The sequence below is a fragment of the Polypterus senegalus genome, chromosome 9, assembly GCF_016835505.1.
Source record: "Polypterus senegalus isolate Bchr_013 chromosome 9, ASM1683550v1, whole genome shotgun sequence".
NCBI lineage: Eukaryota > Metazoa > Chordata > Cladistia > Polypteriformes > Polypteridae > Polypterus > Polypterus senegalus.
Window position 1 is genome coordinate 43,128,022 of NC_053162.1, and position 26,274 is coordinate 43,154,295.

A 26,274-nucleotide genomic window follows, 5' to 3' on the forward strand; every position below is an offset into this window, starting at 1 on the left:
CAGAAAGGAAGCCAGCTTTTGTTTACTGGGTTTCAGGAGCACGCATTGCTACAGCGCATTGCCGCACCAACCACATGACAAACCAACTCAAGATCCAGATTAGGACCCGAGTGCAGCCATGCAACGGTTGACACTTCGCCACCACACTAGTTCAGATGTTGTTTACTAGGATAAATGCTTAATGGTTTTACAACATTGAATTGGGATCTGAGGTTCAAGAGTGAAATGTAATAGGATCAGGAAAACAAAACAATACTTCTAAGGTGCTGGAAAATGATTTAGATTGTGTTGGTAGTACACCTGTTAACAAAAAGCAAAGCAGTGCAATAGGAAAAATCTGTCTTTTTTTTTTTAGTTATAAATGGTGATACAAATTAACAATTTAAAAATGGTGATCATAGAAGTGACTAGTTCTAAAGTGCAATTTACTGTTGATTACTGAGTTTATAATTATATAGTTACTACATTTGAAGTTCCATTTGACAGTGAGAATTTGCTTCCAGTTGAAAAGCTCTTTGGCACCAGGTTAAGGTTTGTCCCCCTTAAATTCAATAACAGATAATCTCTCTCAAGTTACTGCTCATTCATTGCCGCTGCTGCCAAATAAGTGCAACTCTAAGGCACATGGATTCATCACTCCTTCTTGTTTGCATCATTGCCGCATCTGGGTAATATTATTAAAGGCATAAGGCGCACATATTACATACAGATCATATACAAGTCAATACAAAAAAGACAGTACCTTTAAAACACAAATAAACCAATGTATTTCCAGTTTCATTTGGCATATATGTTTTGTGTATTCACAGCTTTTGCACTCATTTTTTTCCTACTGCTATGGTCAGTGTTGAATACTCAGGTTGGGACTGTACCATCCAACAGTGGTAGTTCAGCTCTGTAATAGCATCATGGTTCTCTGGGGGAAAAGAAGTTTGTTTGTTTGTTTGTTTAAGCTGGTTGCACAGTGAATTTCCAAGAAAACATTTAGTAAACGGGGTAATCAGTAAACACGGCATATTTGCTGCAAAAGACACTTTGGGGAACTTTGTAAGTTAACACTAATCCTTATGTATACCACCATTCCCATTCTGGATTAGCATTTGGAATATTAATCTAAATAGGTAAACTTTCTTTTATGGTGAACTTTGTTTTTATCCTTTATTTTTTCAAGGGTGAGTAAAGAAGTAGACTCCTATTCTAAAGAGGCAAAGTCATTCATTAAAAAGCTTGAAGAAGATTCTGGAAAGGAACCAAACACTGAAGAGACAAATGTGTCAAGCTATTCTGGAGCCTGCAGCTCTGGGTGAGTAACATGTCATTTCAACATGTTTATATTTTAATAGATAACATTTGCATTTTGGTTAGACATTTCAGCATGAATTCCACTGTGCTATATATATCAACCTGATTAACACATTCTTGGGAATGAGAGGGGAAACTAGAGAACCTGCTGGAAAACAATTTTTTTTTAGTATAGACTGAGGACAGACATCCTGGCCGGGAAAGAAAGTACCTGGATGGGATAGCAGAGAATAATGACAGATGGACTGGCCAGTGGAACAAACAAATAACTTTGTGTCTGGCCATTATCAAATAATGGAAGGAAAAGTGATGGCCCGGAGCAATTCCATCCCCCATACGCTAGGTGGCAGTAGTCCTCGCATGAAATCTCTGCAGGTGTGCTTAGGATGTGGAGTCTGGAAATGCAGCCCTGTTGGCATCCCTGCATACCAGTAGAGGGTGCTGTCGGGGGAGGACCCCCCTACTTTCCTTATGGCCTGAAAGTGATCCCTAGAAGTCGTGGTATGGCACTGGAAGCATTCCTAGGTCCAGCATAAATGGGAGAAACACTCAGCTGGAGTAGAAAGGAGGAAGAATTGTGTAATTATTTTTTATTTTGGTTGATTTTTGGAGAGGTTTGTAAAATGGTACATTGTTCGAAAAAATATTCTTTATTTTAACTTGAAAGTGTGCAGAGTATTACTGTGTCTTAGTTTTGGGGCTTAGTGGCATCCCCTACAGCCTACATTAATTTTAGGCTTAGAGCTCACACTTCTGTGTACCCCCTACTTCTTTTTCAGAACTGATAAGTCATAATTCAAATAGCAGCTGTCAGTATGTGCCTGTGTGTACTGTGCATTGTACTTTGTTTTAAAGATACTTCATGGCTACTTGAATGTTACTGTAGGAGTTTTACAGGTATATATTAATAGATTTATGGAGTTGCCACCTCCCCCATATGTCAAACCAGACAAAAAAATTGTTGAAGTAGGGGAGCATGATGGTGTGCTGTTTAGCATTTAGCATTTTTCTTTATAGCTCAAAAGTGTTTAGGCTTGATTTTTCAGCTTATAGATCATATTTGTGGAATTTATATGGTTAGCTTGGTTTTCTCTTACATTCCAATGACTGGCATTGAACTCGTAACCCATCCAAGGATCCTGGATGCTGCCTTCCATACGGTCGTGCCTGGTAGAACCTCCTACTAATTCGCACCATATAACAGAATAGGTGGTTTCAACATATATAAACATTGGAAAATTAGGAGTGTTTTAAAACTTTTCACAGGTAGTGTGTATTTTATACATATATACAAACACACACACACATATATATTTTATTTATTTATTATATTTATTGTAAGACCTTACTTTCCACAAAGTTTTTATGGTGAGACAAAATCACATTTTCAGGCTGAGGTTGTGGACACAGCAGTTTTAGTTTTTCATATGGTTTTCTGTCATTGGATTGAAATATTTTGTAGGATGCTTCAGTCTCATGTGATTCAAAATTGAAGTGGTTAAACTATTGTGCACAATAGTGTTGGTTTCAGTGTCAAAATATTACCAGATGTAACTTTCACACACAATACAATATATACAATACAGAGGGCAGCATTACTTTTTTGGTGTTTTTTATTTGCATGTTTTTTTTTAATGATTTTTCAAAATAATTATTCCAGACTTTGAGCTGCATATGCTTAGCAGCTTGTAAGGCTGGGTTGAAATACTGTTGTCCCATTTCCTTCATATAGTATGAATATTGATTTATCTTCTTGTTGATAGGATCAGCAGCATGTTCGGCTGTACTACGGTTGGCTTGCATATGTGTGTGTGTGTGTGTGTATGAATATCACATATTTTAAATGATTGTCTTAGTGGCACACATGCCAAAGAAGACATACTGTATCTATCTACTGTATCTATTGGGATGACCAGATTTCATATTTTAAAGAAGAGGCTAAGGGGAAGGAATGTAATTTTGGCAGAACAGACATTTCATATCTGAAGTAGAAGTAAAGATAGCTACATGGATAATTACTTAGGAAATTTCCTTGTTGGTTTTTAAAATGATCAGATTTAATGAAACATTCTTAAATATAATGAAACTAGCCTCACCAAATTGTCTGTTACTTCTGTTGATGAGCTCTTTCCCTTAATTGAAGTTTTGTGTTTTCCAGAGTAAAAATGAGAGTTGCACTTGCCAACTTTACTGATGATACATTTGACTAACCATATACTTTGCTTCCAATTTGTTACATTCTGATCAAAAACATTGGTGTTCTTTATTTATTTTACTTGTCTGTAGATGTACACTTTTATTTTTTGGACACTTGTTATACCTATAAGTTAATATGAAATAGTAACTTGGCTCTGCCCAGCTCTTCTAGCTGTCATCTGAGACAAACTGCTATGAGTGTATTTCTTTAAACAAACCCTACACCGCATGCAAATTACACCACATACAGGTTCAAAACATATAACACATTTTGTCAGGAATGGCTAGTGGGGAATGAAACAAGGGCCGGAAGTGGCCAAGAGTAGGAACAAAAAGTCAGTACCATGCGAGCCTCTAATTCAGTGCGCATATACACCACCTGAACAGTGCTTCAGATACTGGCATCCCTAAACAGTTATCTATGTATTCAAGTACTCATCCACACCTCTTATGTAACTATTATTTCTAATTCAGCAACTTTTTGAAAATATTTAAAAAGACCCAGTTTTTATTAGAGAAAATATCTGCAGAAAGAGTAACACTAATGTGGAGATTTGAATAAATTTTAACATTGGTTTCTTTTTTGACTGTACTGTACATTAATTTGGTTAAGTGATATTGAGCATGAATATTGAAGATTAATGTTATGTGTATGTTCTTTAAAGGTTGCAACATTTGATTATTTAAAATAATTATGTATGTAACCCATCAGTCTTGTTTACTTTTTTGTTTTTTCCCATTAGACACATTCCCTCTTTGTTCCCCAGTAGTGAAAATGATTTTCATGCTTTATTCTTTTATTACTTGTAGTCACCAGCTGCAGCTCTAAAAATGCAGAGAAAAGTTTGAATTGAAATGGAGCTGACTCAGCATGTTAATAGCCAAAATCCAGATTTATGTTATGCTTGATGTGTTCTGTAAGGACTGTTTGCTACTATGAAGCCAGCTTTGTAAATGAATGTGTGAACATTTTTTCACAGTTCAAGTTGCTTATTATTATTATTTTTATAACATGCAGATCTCAGCAGATATTCTTCAATCAGCAGCTAGACAAATGGAAGTATAAATTAATTATTTAACGTTAAGGCAAATATCCCCACTTGGTTACCTAATAGTAAACAAGTGTATCAAGGTAAAACTGAGTGATTTCACATTTAAACTTTAACATTTATTTATTTATTTGATACCTTTATCCAAGGCTCCTTACAACATTTATAATACAACTAGCTAAATTTCATGGTTACACAGTGTCAGTAGCAGGACTTGATCCCATATCCTCTACATTTGAAGTCCAAAGAAATTAACCACTACACCACACTGCACAGTTCCTAAAGGGAATACAGCAGATAAGATGAGGGAAGAGAGGATAAATCTGAACGAAGAAAGATTTGTGGGGATAGCTGAATGCTGAAAGACAAAAATGTAGACAAAGAAGAGGCTTTGAATGAATCTTCTTAGAACTTGAGACTAAGAGTTTCTGAAACTTTTGGGATATAGGAGTGACAGAACGGGTCAGAGGAAAAGTTCATGTGGTAGTGTTTATTCTGTACAATTTCATATTCATTATGTTGACAGCTTGTACTTGTAGAAAGTAAAATTATATTTTTAAGAAGAGTAGAATTCCAGTGTATCAATAAATGTACTGTATTTTCTGGTTATCATATAGCCAAATAGACTCTTTTGTAAAAGAATATATTCAAGGCTGAACAGAGAGAAGAGACCAGCTTTATAGAAAGTGAAGAGTATTATAAAAGTGCTTGAAGATGGTTTTGTAGGAGAGGAATAAGTAATTTGAGTCAACATGATTTGAGCATTGATCTCAACTGTAAATAAGCGAAAACTTTAAGCTTATGCCCTTCTATTAAAGGCCGATCTCCAGATATGCAAAGTGTAATGAAATAAGTGGTCCAGTGGAAACAAAATGGGATTTCTGATCAACTGTGGTGAAGGGGAATGTTTGTAGGAGTTGTAGCTGGACTTCCTTTTTCTAAGCTAGAAGCTGCAAAGGATGTATTTATGCCTTGGGAAAGCCATATATGTATTGGCCAAAGTGTGACAGACTGGTGGTAAGGTTCAAAATAAAGGAGGAAGATGCATCCAAGAATACCTACTCAATACAAAATGAAGTAAATTAGACATTCTGAGAGGAGGGGTTTTAACCTTTATCAGTATGTCATGGATTTGGGGATTATTCCACATATCATTTTTACCATCCAGTTAACATCTACAGCATTACAGTATTGTGAGGTTGTAAAAAGTGCAAGCACTGCATATTGTGAATACTGACTGACTACAAACACTGCTACACCTGTACTGTTCTATTCTTTAATCTTGCAGTGTCTCCTGGCACATTTATTAAAGTTAGCTAAATTAGTGGTCCTGTATTAGAGCAGTGTTAAGACATTTTCACACTCTTGGTCTGTTTGCTTTGTTCCGAGGCAGAGGAGGATGTTTTATTTTACAGTTAGTTTGGCCAGGTTTCACACAGCAAACGTTTAAGCAAAGTAAACATACGGTGGAACCTTGGTTCATCTCTGAACACGTACAAATCGGGTTACGACCAAAAAGTTTGCCAGACTTTTGCATCTGTTCACGACCACACACTCGGTTGATGAACAAGTCAGTTTCCCTTCCGGTTTGTACGCGCCGATGATTTCCGCATGTGTTGCATCGTTCTTGGTCAAACGTGCGTGCTTTTGCTGTGAACTCTTTGTGCTCTACAGTATTTTGTGCGCTTTTGCATTAATTTTGTAGTTAACCATGGCCTCTAAGCAAGTGAAGAGTGGTAGTGTCGGTGAGAAGAAAGGTTCAAAGAAAATTAAAATCGAATTAAAGAAAGAAACTATTGAAAAGTATGAACGTGGCGTTCGTGTTACTGATCGTGCCGCCAAGTACAAGAAGCAGAAAGAGGCCATTAAAGCAGCTGATGTTGCAAAAGGAGTTAACCAGGCAGAGGCCTCAAGTGCTGGAAGAGGTGGAAAAACTGTTGCTAGTGTGGCTGAACAAGAAGCAACTTGCAGGGGATAGCATTAGCGAGGCAATGTTGTGCGAGAAAGCCAGGAAAATTCATGGCGAGTTGCTGCAAAACTAACCTTCTACGAGTGGCGAAAGTGAGGAATTTAAAGTAGAGGATGGTTTGAAAAGTTTTGTAATAGAAGTGGCATTTATAGTGTGGTAAGGCATGGAGAGGCTGCTAGTTTCAATGCTGAAGCTGCGAAAAAATTTGTGAAAAATTTCACCAAATTAGTGGAGGACGAAGGCTACATCCCGCAACAAGTGTTCAACTGCGACGAGACCGGATTGTTCTGGAAGAGGATGCCGAAGAGGACCTACATTACCCAGGAAGAGAAGGCTATGCCCGGCCATAAACCAATTGAAGGACAGGTTAACCGTTTTGCTGTGTGCTAACGCTAGTGGCGACATAAAAATCAAGCCGCTGCTCATTTACTTATTTGAGAACCCTCGTACTTTCAAGCAGCACAATGTAAGCCAAGCCAGACTGCCTGTGATGTGGAGAGCAAACACAAAGGGTTGGGTCACAAGGACCATGTTTTTGGAATGGCTGCATGAGGCTTTCGCTCCCGCTGTGAAGCAATATCTTGAAGAGAATAATCTGCCTCAAAAATGCCTTCTTCTGATGGACAATGCACCGGCACACCCTCCAAATTTGGTTGATGATGTGGTTGAGGAGTATGACTTTATTAATGTTGTGTTCCTCCCCCCAACATGACTCCTCTTCTTCCGCCTATGGACCAGCAGGTTCTTTCAAATTTTAAGAAGCTGTACACCAAAGGACTATTCGCCAGGTGTTTCAATGTGACCGAGGAGACGTCTTTGACCCTGAAAGAGTTCTGGAAGAACCATTTTAATATCGGTCATTGCATCAACCTCATTGATAAAGCCTGGGAAGATGTCACATACCGGACCTTGAACTCAGCCTGGAAGAAACTTTGGCCTGAATGCGTTCCTGAACAAGATTTAGAAAGCTTTGAGTCTCCTGTTGTGGATGAGATTGTGTCCATGGGCAAGAGCATGGGTCTTGAAGTGGACAATGAGGACATCGAGAATGACGGAGGAACTCGCTGAATTCCAGCAGAAGCAGCATAGGTTGCTCACTGAGGAGCAGTCCTCAGGGGAAGAAGAGGAAAGGGTGGCTATAAAAAATGATGCGATAAAAGCCATCATGGAAAAATGGAACGAGTGGCAAGATTTTTTTGAGAAGAACCACCCTGACAAAGCGGTTACGAACAGAGCGATAAACATGATGAACGACAATGTCGTCTCTCATTTCCGAAAAATTTTAATGCGTAGGAAAAGGCAAGTCACATTAGATCGCTATTTCGTGAAGTATGATCCACTGGCTAAACAGCTAAAAACACCAGAAACCGAAGAAATCACAAGAGAGAAAACACCTGAAGGAGAACATCTGTCCATCGCGGAGCCAGACTCTCCCTCAAAACTGTAACCTCCTCTCCACCCAGTTCCTCCTCGCTTCCTTCATGCCAGAACTCGACTCATGCAAGGTTAGTTTTCTTGGTTGTTTTATGGTTAGTTTTTTGTATAAATTAAGGATTTTTCAAATGTACATTTTTTTCCCTGTGCTTTTAAAACTCATTAAAAAAAAAGTGTTTACAGCGAGCGGTTCGTAAGCAATGTTCTTGCAATGTTACTTTTCTCTGTTCAAGGTTTTCTCGGTGTTATTCAAAGTTTTTACATTTAGTTTACTATTACACTGTGCGTTCTATGGTATAATTAACTATTTTTGTGCTTAAAAATGTAAAATTTTTAAGCACACAAAAAAAATTTAAATAAATATATATTTACATACAGTTCATACGGTCTGGAACGGATTAATTGTATGTACATACAATCCTATGGGGGGAATTACTTTGGGTCCAAATTGTGTTGCAACCAGAGTTTTGGAACGAATTACGGTCGTGACCCGAGGTTCCACTGTACCAATAAATAACCCGCAGGCATGTTGTGGATGTCTTTCATTGGGCAGAAGAATCCTGAAGGGTCTACAACAGTTGTGCTTGCACACTGCTCCATTTTCTGTAGTTATTTGGTATGTTTACCAAACACAACTCTATGAACAACACCAGAAAGATGTGCTACTGTGCATGGTACAAAAAGAACACAGTTGAAATCTGGAAGTGTGTAAAAGAAGGCAATCTCTGTGAAGGGCATACGCTGATGTGCTTCATTCAGCCTTCTGACAACAGTGTCATTTGGGTTTCATTTCACTGTATGATGTTGCATATTTACTCTTCAGTAGCCACCATATAAAAGTAACTTAGACTGTCTCAAATGTCATGTTTACTATCCTAACTCTATTTGACATATGTATCAAATGTTAAACATTCCAAAATCAAGATTATTAGCAAGGTTATTGTGCCTCTATATCAACATCAATTCAGAGGGGACACCCCACCTGTATACTCATCACATTCAGTGTAAGATTAGTAGGTTTGATCATCTGTCTCACAGGGCACTGCTATTCGTTTCTTGCCACTACTGTATTTGTGAATTTACACTCTTGTTCCCCTAATCCCCTTTTTAACTGTTGTACAATTGTGTACATAAGAGACATGTTTCAGGTGCTAGTCTTGTTCTTATTGAATAGTAATTGTGCAAGTTGTATCTGTGCCTATGTGCATACAGAACCCACTGCGATAGGTGAAAATCTGCGAAGTAGAAACCATATGTTTGTATGGTTATTTTTATATATATTAAGCCCTTAGAAACTCTCCCACACTGTTTATAAATATTCTCCGTACAGTTATACAGTAAACCCTCGTTTATCGTGGTTAATCCGCTCCAGACAGATAAGTGAATTTCCACGAAGTAGGATTCTTTATTTATAAATCGAATATTTTCGCAATTACAGCATAGAAAACCTGTTTACAACCTTCTAAATACATTTTTTTAACATTATTAGAGCCCTCCAGACATTAAAATAACACCCTTTAGTCAAAAGTTTAAACTGTGCTCCATGACAAGACAGAGGTGGCAGTTCTTTCTCACAATTAAAAGAATGCAAACATATCTTCCTCTTCAAAGGAGTGCCCACGTCATGAGCAGAAAATGTCAGAGAGAGAGAGAAATGTAAACAATCAAAAATCAATAGGGCTATTGGGCTTTTAAGTATACGAAGCACCAGCGATAAAGTGGCCGCAATGAAGGGATCAATGTGAAGGTAGTCTTTCAGCATTTTTTACAGGAGCATCTGTATCTTCTAAGCAAACAGTCACTGTACAAACAGCCCCTCTGCTCACACCTCCTCCGTCAGGAGCAGAGAATATGGGTTAACAATTTAGAAACATGTATAGGCTGATCCTAAAAAGTTACATGCAAAAACAGATCTGTAAAATCCCACAATAGTGTCCAGCATGTCTTGAGTAACATGAAGCCAAAGGTAGTGCGAGGTAAAACCAACAACCGCTCTTTTGCATTCGATTGCTGTTTTTCTATCTTGCCTTCCAAGAGTTTTTATTTATACATTCGAATTATGTTAGAATAGTGATATTCGATCCAACAGCCCTAGTTATTTACTTAAAACAGTGTTGTAAAGATCTCCACAGAGCTTTTTTTTTTTTATTATTATTATTATTATTATATATAACTCGCCTTTGTTATCATCTGGCTGTTTTCCTGAGGCATCAATGTGTTCTCTTCAAGAATTTCGTTGTACATTTCGAAGAGCGTGCATGCCATCTCGTCATTTTTCTTGGCCCTTTTCTGTCGTGGACCATCTATCTGTGATTCACTCATTTGCATTTCGTTCGATGCAAACTCCATCTGGGCTTGCAACATTTTGAGTGCCAGTGATTTTACATCTGTATCGAAATAGCGGTCTTTGTATCTCGGGTCTACAATAGTGGCAACACAATACATGGATTCTGTGTAAATCACAATGAAACGATTGTTTACTGCATCCAAGAGAGCGTTTTTACTAGTTTTGACTCCGAAGTCAGTATGAGCGTTTTTAGTCAACAGTCGTTTTAAAGCATTAACTGAGGGAATAACGTTAGAAGCCAAGGCTTCAGACTGGCAAATTTCTTTTGTCAGTTGTTCAAATGGAGCAAGGAGTGTGATTATGTTCTCGATCAAACCCCACTGATTAGGCGTTAGAGTTGCAGGTAACTCAAAATCGGAGGCATAAGCCCCATGGGATCTTTTCTGCTCCAGCAAGCTTTGCAGCATGTAGAATGTGCTGTTCCATCTAGTCGAAATGTCTTGTTGAAGCATTTTCGGCTGCATACCAAGTTCAGTTTGTATAGTTTTGAGACGCGAGTTGGCTAATTGTGAATGCTTAAAGTGACCGACTATTTTTCTGCCGATCGCTATTGTATCCAAGACGCTGCGCTGGGATTGTACGTCATCATTCACGGCAAGCTGTAAAGTATGAGCCATACATGGCAAACTTGGGATCCCGTATTCCTCCTTAGCCTTTGCAACGTTGCGTGCATTGTCTCGTAATACTACATGAACATTCTCTTTGGGTATTTTCCATGTTTCAAACATTCTTTTAAACGCAACAGAGAGTGCAGCACCCGTGTGTGATCCAGAGCATTCTTGGGCGTGCAAGATTGCTTTCTGCAATTCAAACTTGCGGTTGATCCACTGAGCAGTTAAACTAAGCATGCTAATAGCACTCATATCAGATGTCAATATATCAGTGGTAAAGCTTATGGCTGTGACATCTTCAGCAAGGAGTTTGTGCACATGACTTTCCACAATCTTATGTAACTCTGGAAGCGCTATGTCAGAAAAATAACGGCGACTGGGTATCTGGTAACGGGGCTCACGATGCTCAAGCAGCCTTCAAAATCCCATATCTTCTACAACAGAAAATGGCTGATCGTCCAGAGCAATAAATTCCATCACATTTACAGTAATTGTTTGAGCTATAGGGTCATCTTTATCAAATTTCTTTGATTTTTCAAATAACTGATCAACACGCTGAGCAACTGCAGTTTTTGATTTTGTGCGCGGTGGCGCAGGATTCTCCTCTTTTGCTCTGAGGAATTCTGTATATTTGTCAGGATGGCGTGTCTTCAAGTGTGTAATTAAGTTGATGGTATTGAAATTTCGCACTTTGATCCCTCCGTGCAAAACATTAGTCGAACAAATGTTGCAAATGGCATATTTTATGTCGCTCTCACTCACTTTGAAAAACTTCCACACCGCAGAAATTTTCGCACAGTAGGACAGCGTCGCCTAAAGGTCTGGCACACCTGGAACACAGTGAATGTGTCATCAATATCGGTTCGAATTATTGGTCCAATTTAGTCATCGGTACAATGCCAATAAAATTATTTTAAACCATTGCCTGCCGATACAGATATAAATCTGATATTATCGTGCATCCCTAGTAAAAAATCACCAGTTAACCTAACCAGTATGTCTTTGGGGATGTGAGAGAAAATCCTTGAAGACAAAGGAAAAACATACACAAAGATGCATCAGAAAATAAATGAGGTTGCTCACTGCACAAAATTAAGATACACCAGATTGAAAATACTATTTATTTTTTGTTAACAAAGATAGGAAATTTAGAAACGTCAATTAAAGCTTCTATAGCTATGAATGATTTAGGGTATTTTAAGGAAGTTCTGCACAATTTCATATAAAGAAAAGTTTTTTGTCTTGTCATGTTTAAGTTTACTTAGCAAAGCCAATGGTGGTGGTTAGAAAGAGGGAAAAGGGACAACGAAAAAAATGCAGTTTATTAAATGGAAATATTTTTTTCCTAGGATTTGCCTTCATTGGCAAGCATTTTGTGTCAGGTTGATGTGCAGGGGTTAAGCTCTAAACAGGCGTGACACAGAATAGTGCAGCTTAGAAATTGGTTCCATATGAACATAACATGAGTCTGACTTCCTACACACAGGCGGGTTTTCCAGCTAAAAATAGATTTCTCCCGGTTTCTATTTTTACAGTGTGATTAAACCTCATTCGCTGTATGTCATCTTTTCCACAAAAATAGCGGTTCTAGTATATTTATTCTGTACCCCACTGGTTCCCAGTCCTTTCAGTTTTTGGGCTTCCCTAGACAGAAGAAGCAAGAGTAAAATGTTAAACCACTCATATTGCACAGCCACAATATTGCAACTACTTCGCAATTACTTAGCAACTTAAAAGAGACTGGGTGTTTTTATTTATTTATATTTTTTTTTTGTAAGATCCAAATTCAGAATGTAATAGCATGTTATAAATTGGAAATCACATTGATATGGATAATACCAGAGAAAATTTTAAAGCACAATTATTAGAATTAGAAATACATGCAGTTGACAGTAATGTTGCAGTCTTATGTTTTCTTTAGGTTCTCATCAGCAGTTTAAGGTGTTAAGGAGATCAAACAACTTATGAACAGTGTTTTTTCAGAGTCAGAAACAGAAAAATACTGACCTACAGCATGGGAAAACACTATTTGTGCATGTCACTTTAAGAAGTTGGTTGATCAATTTTTATTTCATATACAAATCAAGTTTAGCTACAAGATACAGTATTTAACTAAAAGATAACACCAGAATTAAGCTTTCAAAGTTAATTGATTAAGTTATTGTGGTACAGTCTTTTTGGATATCAACAACCTTTGACAACTTTCCATCGAGCAATTGAGATAGAACCATTTTTAAACCTTTAAAAATATTCCCAAGCAGATGCCTTAATGATTGCTGTCTGAAAATCGCAAGCTGCAGTATGAAAAAGCACTTTAGAAAACTATAGTGTCCATTATTTTAGGGTGTGAGTATCATGACCTATCAATAAAAAGTCAACTTTTATAGTTTTAACGGCTGAATAAAAATGTCAGCAAGGATATTATAAGGAAGAATTGGTAGCAATAGAAGTACCTTTCTGTACTGTAAGGAAAAGGTAGAGCAAAGGTACCAAAATTCATAGAACAGGGACAGAAAAGTACTGCCTCAGAAAAATAAAATGAAATTATTTCTGTCTGATTATTCAGATGTTTAAAAAACACTGTGGGATACATTATTTTAAATCTTTTTAGGTAAGCATCTTAAGATACTGCAATTGCAACACAGAAACAGCCAGCTGTTTTTGGAAGTAATCTGTCACTGTCGCAGCTTTTGTACCTATATAAAGAGTTCTATTTTATGTATGAAAAAACTTCAAATAGCATCACTGTGTTTTTTTTTTTCCATTCTCCTTTCTCTGTGAAGAAAAAGCATCCAAACAAACCAACTAGATTATCTAAATTATCTGTGACTCCAGCCATCCTAACAAATGCCTCTTTTCTGTACTGTGATCAGATAAATGCTACCTCTGCCTAAAATCTAGTTCAGTGAGAATGAGGTGGAGCTTTATCTCAACAGTCCATTTGTTTTTTTTATGTTATTTATTATTTGTCACATATTTATAATTCTATAAATGATTTTTTGAATATGTATATACTCCGGTATTGTTGTCCCACTATATTATTCTCTAAGGCACAGTCATTGAAGTTGAGCAGCTAAGCATTTCATAGGCAACAAATAAAATTGGATTTGTTAAGCCTCTCATCACACAAGATACATTCTTAAGTATTTTATGGTAGAATTTCGCTGTACTGTACTCTGTACATGTGACAGTGATAACTGTAAGTTATAATTGCATTTTAAACTTTTTACTAATAAATTGCTTGTACTTGTTAATTATGTTTTAAAATACATAAAGATCTTTATCCTCTTTAAAACCCCTTAACATGCACACGTACCGGTCCCGGTACATAACGACGATTGGACGACGTCACAATCATGTCACAGCCATGTGTGCATGCCCCTCTGTCATGCACCTCGACATACTACACATCAAATGAAAATTCAGAGTCTCGTCTTTCCGATGATATAAACCATTTTGACACACAACAACCACAGCACTGACACTAAATCCTTTTTTACAGAGAAGTAAATACTTTTAAGAGCTGACTTTTCCTACCTTTGACTACCTTTTGAAGGCTCTCTGCAAGTCAAACATCAATATTTCCGAGCAATATTGATCTCATTCTGTCCGTAAGGCTCCAGGGAATATAATCCAGTAAAACGATTAGGTCGAAAACACACGATAGATCCTCAAAGGGACAAAAACTCCAGAAAACGTTTAACTCGAGACTAGCTCCGACATTTTTTTTCATCTCTATTGGTCATATCAGGCGTAATTTGTTTCTGTCGGCAATAACCATGCTAAAGCATGTTACACGGAAGTGTTAGCTTCTGATTGACACCTAAGTTGGCCAATTACGAGGGGTCTGGGGGGGTGACTGGCACCTCGTATAGCCAACGAGTGTCACAGACAGCTGAACGATGACGCACAACTCCAAACCCTGGTAGAATCTACCAGTTTGATTGGACGCTGTGAGTGACACTCCAAACTGAGCAGCTGAGCACGCCGATATGTAACTTGCCATACCAACTTGTAAACAAAACCGATCGGAGCTGCCCGAAGCTGGCATTTGTGCCAGTCTGCAGACTTGGTGCGTGGTTGTTTATTGTGATTTCACCTAGTTTTTTCGCATTTTAAATATGGATAAGCGTACAGATAAGCGTAAATACACTCGATTAAGTCGTAGACGCATGTACTCGGCGCCACAGTTTTCAATCGGACAATGGATATGTCTGAGGCAGAGAGCGACATGTGACACGTCCTTGTGCTTTCTGCCTGCTAGGGATTGCTACAATCAGTGGCACATGGAAAAACGCTGAGCTGTGTTGTAACAGTTTGTAAAAAATGTATATAGTTTGTGTGCATTTTATTTAAAAAAAAAAGTAAAAAATAAAATATATATTTTTTTTTGGCCCATAAGACTTGTTTTGACTATTTTTATATTGAAATGTGTATTTTTTATTGTTTTTAGTATGGAATATGAATTTCCATAACTAATAGAGTGACACTGTGTGTAGATATAGATTCCTTTAGGTGTAAGCTTTCAGTAGAGCCCTCATTGATATATGTGGGTTGAAGCATTCAAAAGTTATTACACTTTTTCCATACGTTCCAAAATGTGGATAATGGATAAACCATAGGTCCCTCTAAAAGCACCTGGACATGCCCACATAAAAACTGGTGTAAAAATGTCATTTTTACAGGTATTCTTTTCAAATTTGAAATGTGAGTAGTCAACAAGTTATTCTGTTGGTACATAGTGTGTTTCTGTCCCCACCTACCTACTGCAGCTATAGAGGCCTTTATTTTCACAAAAAACTTAGGCGAGAACAAAAAAATTCATTTTTCTGTGAGTTCTAATGTGCATAACTTTTGATCAGTCACACCTACAGTGATTCTGACTACTAAGGGTGAAACTAGAGAATGTTACCTTTACAAAGAGACCAAACATGTGTTTATACTCCAGATAGTTCAATAACAGCAATGATTCTAATTTGGAGAGGTCAAATTACAAGCGATTTAGCAAAAATGACTCTGCTTGATAAGGTTTAATAAAAACCCCTGTGTGCGTCCAGGTGTCTGTGTGTATGTGTCTTCTGGTGAAGTGCGCATGCGTGGGGCCACACGGCACATGTTCAGTCTCTTCCTAGACAGACAGAGAGGCGCGCGACAGACAGACAGACAGAGAGGCACGCGACGGACAGACGGACACACAGAGGCGCGCGCCAGACAGACAGACAGACGGACAGACAAAGAGGCGCACGCCAGACAGACACACACACACAAACCAAAGAGGCGTGCGCGCCAAACAGACAGACACACACCCACACACACGAGACAGACAGACAGACAGACGCACACACACACACACACACTCAGGGGCGCGACAGACACACACACACACAGGCGCGCACGTGCATTGTTGCAATGTTACTTTTCTTGGTTGTTTATTAAATTACGGATTTTTCAAATGTTCATTTTTTCCCTGTGCTTAAAACTCATTAAAAAGAAGTGTTTTTAGCAAGTGGGTCATAAGGCTATAGCGCAAACTCTTGCAGCGTTAGTTTTCTCTGTTGTTGAAGGTTTTCTTAGTGTTATTCAATGTTTTTACATTTAGTTTACTATTACGTTGTACATTCAATGGTATGATTAACTATATTTGTACTTAAAAACTTAAAAAAATATATATTTACATACAGTTCATACGTTCTGGAACAGATTAATTGTATTTACACACAATCATATGGGGGAAATTACTTCGGTTCATGACCAAATCGGGTTACAACCAGAGTTTTGGAACGAATTATGGTCTTGAACCGAGGTTCCACTGTATTACTGTCAGACAAAATTACAGGCATTTTACGGAAATATAAACCAGTATTACTGAGAGAGAAAATTAAAGGCACACAATACAGTGACGCCTATTACAGCCACATACAAGGCCCCTTGCCATTTAATATAGACTGTACCTACTAATGCACTACTGTTCTAGCGCTCGTTATTGTAACGGGCTTAATGTCTAGTTTTTAAATATTTTCTCTAATTAAATCAGAACTCTCTCTTTTTATATAATTGGTTTTTAACATAGTTCTCTTTAGAAAGCTTTGAAGTCAATAAATCTGCAGGTTTCCCTTTCATTTTGTTCTGGGTACAAGGTATCCCACTCTAATGAATAGTTGGAATCATTCAGAAATGAAAGCCTTGCTATCTTTGACTAATAATGGTCATTTGTTAGTTTATCTTTTTCAGTGTTAGATCTGCATATTATTACCCATTTAATCTTACAAAGTTCACTTTAAGATCTGTCTTGTTTTCCCACCATCGAAGCCTACTCAGCACCAGGTGGTGATCAGTTGACAGCTCCCGCCCCTCTCTTCACCCAAGTGTCCAAGACATGTGGCCGCAAGTCTGATGACACAACCACAGAGTTGATCATCTAACTGTGGCCTAGGGTGTCCTGGTGCCAAATGCACATATGAATACTCCTATGCTTGTACATGGTGTTCGCTATGGACAATCCGTGACAAGCATAGAAGTCCAATAACAAAACACCACTCGGGTTCAGATTAGGGGGGGTCCATTCCTCCCAATCGCGCCCTTCCAGGTCTGACTGTCATTGCCCATGTGAGCATTGAAGTCTCCCAGCAGTACAAGGGAGTCCCCAGAAGGTATGCCCTCTAGCACCCCACCCAGGGACTCCAAAAAGAATGGGTACTCCAAACTGCTGTTTGGTGCATATGCACAAACAGTTAGGACCCATCCCCCCACCCAAAGGCGGAGAGAGGCTACCCTTTCGTCCACCGGGATAAACGCCAATGAACAGGCTCCAAGTTGGGGGGCAATACGTATGCCCACACCCGCTCGGCACCTCTCAATGGGGGAAACTCCAGAGTGGTAGAGAGTCCAGCCCCTCTCAAGGAGATTGGTTCCAGAGTCCAAGCTGTGTGTCGAGGTGAGCCTGACTATATCTAGCCGGAACTTCTCAACCTCGCGCACTAACTTGGGCTCCTTCCCCTTCAGAGAGGTAACATTCCATCTCTGTAGCTGAGGATCAGACCGCCAAGGTCCCCACCTTCGACCACCACCCAACTCACAATGCACCCAAACTCATTGGCCCCTCCTACAGGTGGTGATCCCATGGGAAAAGGGACCCATGTTGTCTCTTCGGCCGGCCAAGCCCCATGGGTGCAGGCCCGGCCTCCAGGCGCTCGCCATTGAGCCCCACCTCCAGGCCTGGCTCCAGACCGAAGATTAGACCGAAGGATTGAATACATGCTAAAATTATCCAAAGGATTTTGTTTTTTGCAAATTACTAGGTTGTTTGGTTACCCCATTTTGCACAAACTTTACAGTTCACCAAGTCATCATGCCCTATGGCATGTGCAGATCCATAGCGGATATCCAAATGTGCAACAACAGTGGACAACCTAATATCATTAAAAATAAAGGGTTTGGAAAAGTACCTTAAACAAAAGGAAGAAACAAGGTCTGCTTTGAGTCCCTGAGCTGTCATCATAGTTCTGGGTGACATCACAGACTTAAAAAAAAAAATTGATAATATTCCTAAAAGAAAAATAGCATTAATTCTACATTTAAAAGCACAAACCAGGACAAACAAAAGCTAATGCATTTATTACTTGTGCTTTAGAGGTGGTGGGTTGATACCATGTTTCCTGAGCTGTTGTAATCTGATTTATTGCCAAGCTTTTAATATTAAAACTTATAACTTATGCAGTAGTGTTGCACACATACAGTTAAGAAAGTGCATTGTCAGACATGTGCATTCCAGCTGTTGTGAAAGGAAATTTCATTTACTTGAAACATTCCATTTGCTCTGGAACGTTCCCAGTAATACAGATTCCCAGGGCCCATCAAATCCTGTTTCTAGTGACTGCTTCCATGTGCAATGAAGGTAGGTACCACATCAGTGTGTTTCCCAGAGACTGTTCACGTCTGTGTGGGATTTAAAACTTAAACAAAGGCTTTATTATGAAGGCAAACAAAAAACAATTGGCTGCAATTGTTCTGTATTTTGTGGAATAGTGATGTTAAAGCAGATATTTTCTGCAGATTCTACTTCCATTTGTAAGATGTCTTTGCAGATGTGGAAAATGATTTGTTCAGGTTGCTGGTCATTCTGAGTAATGAGAAAAAGCATACATGTTAAGATATTACTGCATGCACGTCATGCTCAAATGGACAGTTTAGTATCTCACTATTTTACGTAATTGGCACTGAAATTGCTAACTTATGGACATTAAGGAAAAAGGAGAGACTGTTGAGAGTCAAGATTTAACATTGACAAAAGTAATTTGTAGTAAGTCATGATTGCAACTTGAGGCACATTTAACCAAATTGTTTTGTTTTCCTGTAGAGGGTGATTCTCAGTACAGCAGCATGTGGCCTTACTTACTTTTAACAACATACATTAATTGTCTTATGCGAAGAGGGTGATCTAATGGCAGCCTGGAACATTGGATAATAAACTACATACATACAGTACTAAGCTGATGCCTAATTTTTTTTTTTTAATTTAAGTGTGTTTTTGGGTGTAGTATATCAGGAATGGACAAATTGTAAATGGATATAGCTGTCTACTGAGCTACCATCTTTGCAGACCTGGTAGTCCAAGAATGCTTTCTGGTAGCCCAGCTTTATGTACAGAATGGAGGGTTACCTTCAGTTTTCTACAGCAGGGGTCCCCAACTCTGGTCCTGGAAGACCGCAGTGGCTACAGGTTTTCATTCTAACTCTTTTCTTTATTAGTGACCTGTTTTTGCTGCTAATTAACATCTTTTGAATTATTTTAATTGAATTTTATTTTAAAGATTTGTTCCCCTGAATTTCTTCATCATTCCTCTGATTGCTTCATTTCTTTCCTTAAATGGCACCCAAATAGAAATGAAATGTGAAGTGAGTGAGCCAGCAGAAGACCAACTAAGTCAGGGCTTGAAACTCCAACCAGTTTCACTCCAAGCAGTTGTTTAATTAGGCGCTAAGTTTTGTCTTTAATTAAAGCCATTCTTTAACTCCATAGCTTGTTGATGCTTTCATTGTGCTCTAAGAGCTCCGTTAAAATGTTTTGGGGACCTGAGCAGATCAGCATTCCTGAGGCCTTCACCTTTCTTTATTTTCAGATACTGTATGATGGACACAGTTTGCTGGTCATGTTTTGACTCATTTTGTATCTCATTATTGTTTGGCTGCTAATTATGGTAAAAAGAAACAATTGAGGGATCTGAGTCTTCGAGAGTCAGTCAAAATTAATTCAAGAGAAGTTAATTAGCAGCAAAAACATCAATAATTAGGAAAAAGGTTAAAATGAAAATCTGCAGCCACTGTGGCCCTCCAGAACTGGAGTTGAGGACCTCTACTCTACAGCAATATTTACTTGTAAAGCTTTGTTGTACATGAATCTTCTACACAATATAAACATAGTCCGCATCATGGAAAATTAATATTTTAGCAAATAGATGATTTTTGAAGGATTATGTAATGTTTTGGAGGTTATTCTGAGGTGTAGTATGTCTTCTATAGTGTCATATACCTTTAGTTGCCAACAGCCAGTGATTAACATGTAGAGCTGCATGAAACCTCATCACCTTTGGACCATTAAGAGGGGCCTCATGTTAGTAAAGATGAGGTTTAGGCCTGAAAAAGAATCTTTGCACTCTGCAGTGTTTGGGCTAGTAGTAAGGAGAATTTTCACAACCTACAGTATAACTATTAGGTGCCCAGAGTATATATCAGTTCATTTTTTTTGGAGATTCATCTCCGTGACTACATAACTGTTTTTAAGCTGGCTCATGCTTTGTACTTAATGTTTTTTGTTAATCACCACCCTAGTTCCTTATATTTTAATAATTCTTTTTAATAATTCCTTGGCATTCATACTGGGCTCAGATGTAGTTTGAGAGCATGCTTAATCATCTAAATATAAAGCAGTAACAGTACTGTATTTTGAGATTTATCGACAAACCCGAGCTTGAGACCGATAGTAACATAGATCTATTTAAAAACTAGTGAATCTCATATGTAAAGCATTTTTTAAATCAAGCTACTTTTCTTAAAACCAGTTAATTTAAAATTTAATGCTGAAAATGAAGAACAACAAATTGAAAGTTAATTTGTCCAGATAGATTAGAAGTATTACTCCTTATGAAAAAAGCTTGGTATAATCACACTCTTGATTAGCATTCTAGATAATGTAGTGAATGAAAACATTAACAACTGTTGATTACACGATGTTACATAACCTGACAAACAAGTAATTTTAACCGTTATACAGAATAATATTGATAGCCATGGTATTGTGAGTTTCTTTAACAATGAAGAAGGTGAACTAGTAAAAATATCACAGGTAGAGCTGTCAGTTTCCAGGATTAAGTTTGTGTGTGTGTGTATGTATAATATATATATATATATATATATATATATATATATATATATATATATATATATATATATATATATATATATACACACAAACACGGATCCAAAACACTGGATTTGAATCTTGCGCCTGGTTATTATCCATGCTTAGTTACTGCATGCATGTTCACTGGTACACCAGTTTTTTTTTTTTTTCTCCCAATCATTAGGTTCAGTGGCGGTTCCAAAATGGCCTTATGTGAGTCCAGGTGTGCGTATGAGAGTGAGTAAGCAAACCTAAATTTAATTATGAAAGTTTGAGAATGTTTTGTTCATTTATACAGTTACATAAATAATTTTTACTTCTATTAGAATTATTGTGTATGCTGAAGTTTCTCTCTTTGCACTCCTAAGCCATTATGTGATATTAGTTCACTTTTTTTTCGATTACTTATTTAATCAAAATGAAGGGATTCAGGAAAAGACCCCTTATGGCATTTTCCTTGGTGTTTGAATAGCATAAAACAGAGCTTATATAGGCATCTTTCGCCTGGTAAAGCAAATTTGTTCCAGAAAACCCTTTCCTAATGTGAATTGTCATCAATTAAGTTGGAAAAAAAAAACACATTCCATTGCCCAAAAAATGACCTCCTGTTTTCTCAAATTTGCAGCAAAATACATGAAAATGACATCATTAACCACTAAAACAAAAACTAATAAGACATTGACCCTACATTACTTCCTGTTTAAAGGCTGTTTACATGGTCTAATTACACTGTTTTGTTGGTTTAGAGCACAAGGCATAGTAATCGGTTCCTCACATATAACAACCATCCATAATGTTTAACAAACAGAAAACTCAGTAATTCAAAAACAGTTTTATGGACACATTCGGTAATTTAACACAGGATGAGGAGGAGCAGTGGTGGTATTCATATAAACTTGATATACAATGGATGCTGTTAAATATATAATGATCATAATATGTGACATTCTTCTACATCACTGCATCAATTTTCACACTCATTGTGTTACATCTCTCTACATCGCACTTGATGACATTAACCTTTCTTGTGCTTTTTCATTTATTTTACAATCTTTTTCACTTTTAGTGCCATTTTGTTTCTTAAAACACAAGTGAACTTTGCTAAAAGAATGATGGGTGAAACACATTAGAAAATGTTACCAGTCTTGTCCTTTGTATCCATGAAAATTCAGCTTTGTTATGGCTCATAAGACTGAAAATAGTTTTTATTTGTATATCTAAAATTTTAAAGTTGTGCATAATTCATAGGAGGCCTGTTCCTCTGGGTGTTATTTCTTTCTTTTAGCTACAGTATATTTCACATTTAAATTAAGCATTCATTCCATGCATTCTAATGTACTTTGTGTAAATGCATAGTCAGACAGTCAGACATTTTCCAACCCGCTATATCCTAACACAGGGTCACGGGGGATCTGCTGGAGCTAATCCCAGCCAGCACAGGGTGCAAGGCAGGAACAAACCCCGGGCAGGGCACACACACACCCACACCAAGCACACACTAGAACAATTTAGGATCGTGTTATAATGCATTTTAATATGAATGGTGTTAAATAAAATTCAACTCAATTTATACAGTTCTAGTGAACAATTTAAAACCAGCTGCAGATTTTTGTGGCGAACGTCTAGATTGCATATGTGAACTGCATGATTTGTAAACTAAGTAAGTAAATATTCAGTTATATTACAGAAAAATGTAAATGCCTTTGAAGACATTCCACTTGTCTTTTTCATGTTTTAACAACTACATGTGTTTAACAAGAAGTATGACTGTTTTTGGTATTCAAGATGTGGCAGGTTCAGACAACATACCACAGACGCCCATTATCAAAACATTATTTTTTTCAGTTTGTCTATTTCAAAGTTAAAAATGTGGAAGGGACAGGTTGAACAGTGAACCTAATTTTATGTATACATTTGAATGATATAGAAATATTGTCAGTATCCAGTTTAAGTTTTGTTTTTAATAATTTCCTGGGTTAAATTTAAAGCCCATCAAAAAATGTAATAGTTCTGACTAGTAGGGAGCGTTGCAACCTCCCTAACCTCAGACACCACCACACAGACACAGTCCCGGGTAAATATAAATTATTTATGTAACAACTAATTCTTTCACAATTGTTTTCTGAGAAGTACAATACCTCTTTTCCTCTTCTTGCTCTCTCTCTCTTTTCCTCATCTAAACCTCCAGGTGAGCTTTGTCTCCCCAGATGTGGCAGGGTGGCATCTTTTATTTTGAACCCGGGACTACTTCCTGTGCCAGGGTGTAGCCCAATGGAACTACTTCCGGATCCATCGGAAGTCCCAAAACCCCAAAGCACACCGTCGTCTTCTTCTTCTTGCAACACCACCTAGTGGAACCCAGAGTCTCCAACAGGGTTGGTCTATAGTACTAAAACTCCCAGCATGCCCTGTGGGTGTCACTGGTGTGCCTGTCCCCCGGGCTGCTGTGCCTTTCCCCTGGGCTGCTGCTACCTAGAAGTTCACGGGAGCATGTAATTTAAATAATCCCCCTGTGCTTTCTTCAAGCTGGTTTTCTGGCTAAGTAAGGGTTCAAAACCCCTGTCGACCAAAACACCCATACATGCATACTGACCATCACATAGTTTATTGACAAATACTTAAGAAGGTTTGCTCTGGCAGTGTTTCATTCACGGTTAAAACAGTTTTCTGACAGAGAGGACCAGGTTTAAATCCAGTTTCTTTCTGTCGTGCCCAATTCATTGTACCGTTAATTTTGGCAAGGCTGTCATCCCGATGACAGTTTATAGTGATTGAGTTACATTGATACATCAGATTTTTCCATATAATTTGACTGAAACTTTACAGGTCATTGAGTATAAAAATCTAATGTATTTCAACATCAATGACTTAAATAACAAAATATAAAACGTTGGATGCTAAATACTGTTTTCAAAGCACTTTACTAAAATGTAAACTAAGTGGGCATATGTTTAGAATCCACAGTGGATAATAAAAATATCTAATTAAACAATAAGTTCAATAAGATGCACAAAGTACCTGCAAATTAAGGTACTGGCTAGAATGAAAACAACAACCTTTGTGGCCTCCATGAGCTAACCAGAATAACCAGGTTCAAAAGCTACAGTGCCTGTAAAAACTTACTTTGGTATTTTCATGTATTATTATTTTACAACATTGAATCAGAATTGGTTTAATTTGGCTTTTTTAACACTGATAATCAGAAAAAGACTTTGCAGAATGACCTAAACTTATTAATTATTGTGCGCTTAATAATAATTATACAGCCCCTTTGCTATAACACATCTAAATCATTATCATTACAGTTGGCTTTTAAGTCACATAATTATTTAAATGGAAATCACCTGTATACAATCAAAGTACATCAAGTAATTGTAGTATAAGGGCTTGTTTATACTTCATGGTCAGAACACATACGTACCCGCATCATGGCTACCTCGCGTTCCCAGCGTTCATTTGAAGCGTCCTCCGAGAAGGTCCTCAGAAATGAACGTGATGCGTGTGTTAACTGCAGTACCAGCAAATAGTCGGGGTCGTGCATTATGATAAAAGATGGAACTTGACGTCAGAGTCTCTGTTTACTATCTACCAGTGACAGAAAGTCGCTATGTGGCTCCTACGGGATCGATGTGCATGCTTCAATGTTTGATGATTCGTTCGATTTAGTGAAGGAAAATGCTGACAGATGTATTCGTGGTGCTTTTATATTCAAGAGTCCCATATTCCCTATCGTAATGACATGATACATTTTAAAAGTCTCACATACCATCTTTTGTGCCGACAGCAGCAGCAAACAGCAATAAATCACCACACAGAACATATTAAATGTATGATATTCCAACTCTCTGCACATTTAGAATCCTTAGATTTATACTTGATATCACTTTCATGATGAAATGCATTAAAGTATGTATGTTACATTTTTCAGATAAATTGTTAATTTCATTTAAATAATGATTACTGGTAATAATTACACACAAGGAGTCACATCGCTGGTATTCCCTGCCTGGAGTTTACATGTTTTCCTGCTGGGTTTCCACAGTGTGCTCCAGTTTCCATCCAAAGATGTGCAGATTTGGTGACACTAAAATGACACTAATGTATGTATTCACCTTGCAATGGGCTGATGCCCCGTCTAGGGATTGTTTCTGCCTCGTGCCCAATGCTTGCTGGAATGGAAACATCCCTGGATTGATGGTTTTAATCATTAAACATCCTTTTCAGAGATATTGCGGTAAGGTGTCATCAGAATTTAATAGGTGTTCCAGGCAATTCACAACACAGTGAACCCGAACGCACAAGTATAAACAGTAAAAGGCTTGCGTAGCAAGAGCGTCCACTGGAGCATGTGTCGCATCGCATGAACTATAAACCTGGCCTAAGCATGTAGTACTATATATGTATAAGTATGTAGTAGGTCCAACTGCCGCAGTGGCTGTTTTTTGGCCAAAAAGACAAAAGAACACTCTGTACAACTCTTGTGACAAAATTAATGAAAAGTACCTGTCAGGAGATGAATACATGTCAGTTTCTAAGCCACTGAACATCCCAGGAAGTACAGTTAGGTCAGCCATTGAAAAGGGAAAGAACATGGCGGCATTTCTAAATCAGTCAAAACCAGGCCTTTCTCAAAAAGTATGCGACTAATTGAAGTAATAGTGGGGTATTTGTCAAAATGTATGTGGGAAAGTCTGAAATAAAATTGAATAAGTTTCTGTGGCAGAAATGCACTATTCCTATTGTAATGCATGGTGGTGACAACAACATGCTGTGGGAATAGTCCTCCTCTGCAGTAGGCTCTGAAAGGATTATGAAGATATAGGGTAAAATGAATACAGGTAAAACCTGTCTGTAAGAGAACAGTGAATAGGAAGAAGCTTTATTTTCCTGCAAGACATTAGCGAACCATCACATTGCAAAGATGTCCATGTTAGGTTCATTTTTTTACTATAAATTTTCCAAGTACA

The 26,274-nt window shown here is 37.8% G+C and overlaps 1 protein-coding gene across 2 annotated transcripts in view; it reads left to right on the forward strand.

Annotated features, from left to right (window-relative positions):
* Positions 1-26,274, forward strand: part of cfdp1 (craniofacial development protein 1) — a 96,356-nt gene that overhangs the window by 33,088 nt on the left and 36,994 nt on the right. The window contains exons 5-6 of one of the 2 annotated variants that reach the window (XM_039763016.1): positions 1,172-1,303; positions 21,492-21,544. In XM_039763016.1, the coding sequence (XP_039618950.1) occupies positions 1,172-1,303; positions 21,492-21,544 (185 nt within the window). The remainder of the gene's footprint in view (positions 1-1,171; positions 1,304-21,491; positions 21,545-26,274) is intronic. The other variant, XM_039763015.1, reaches the window with a different exon arrangement.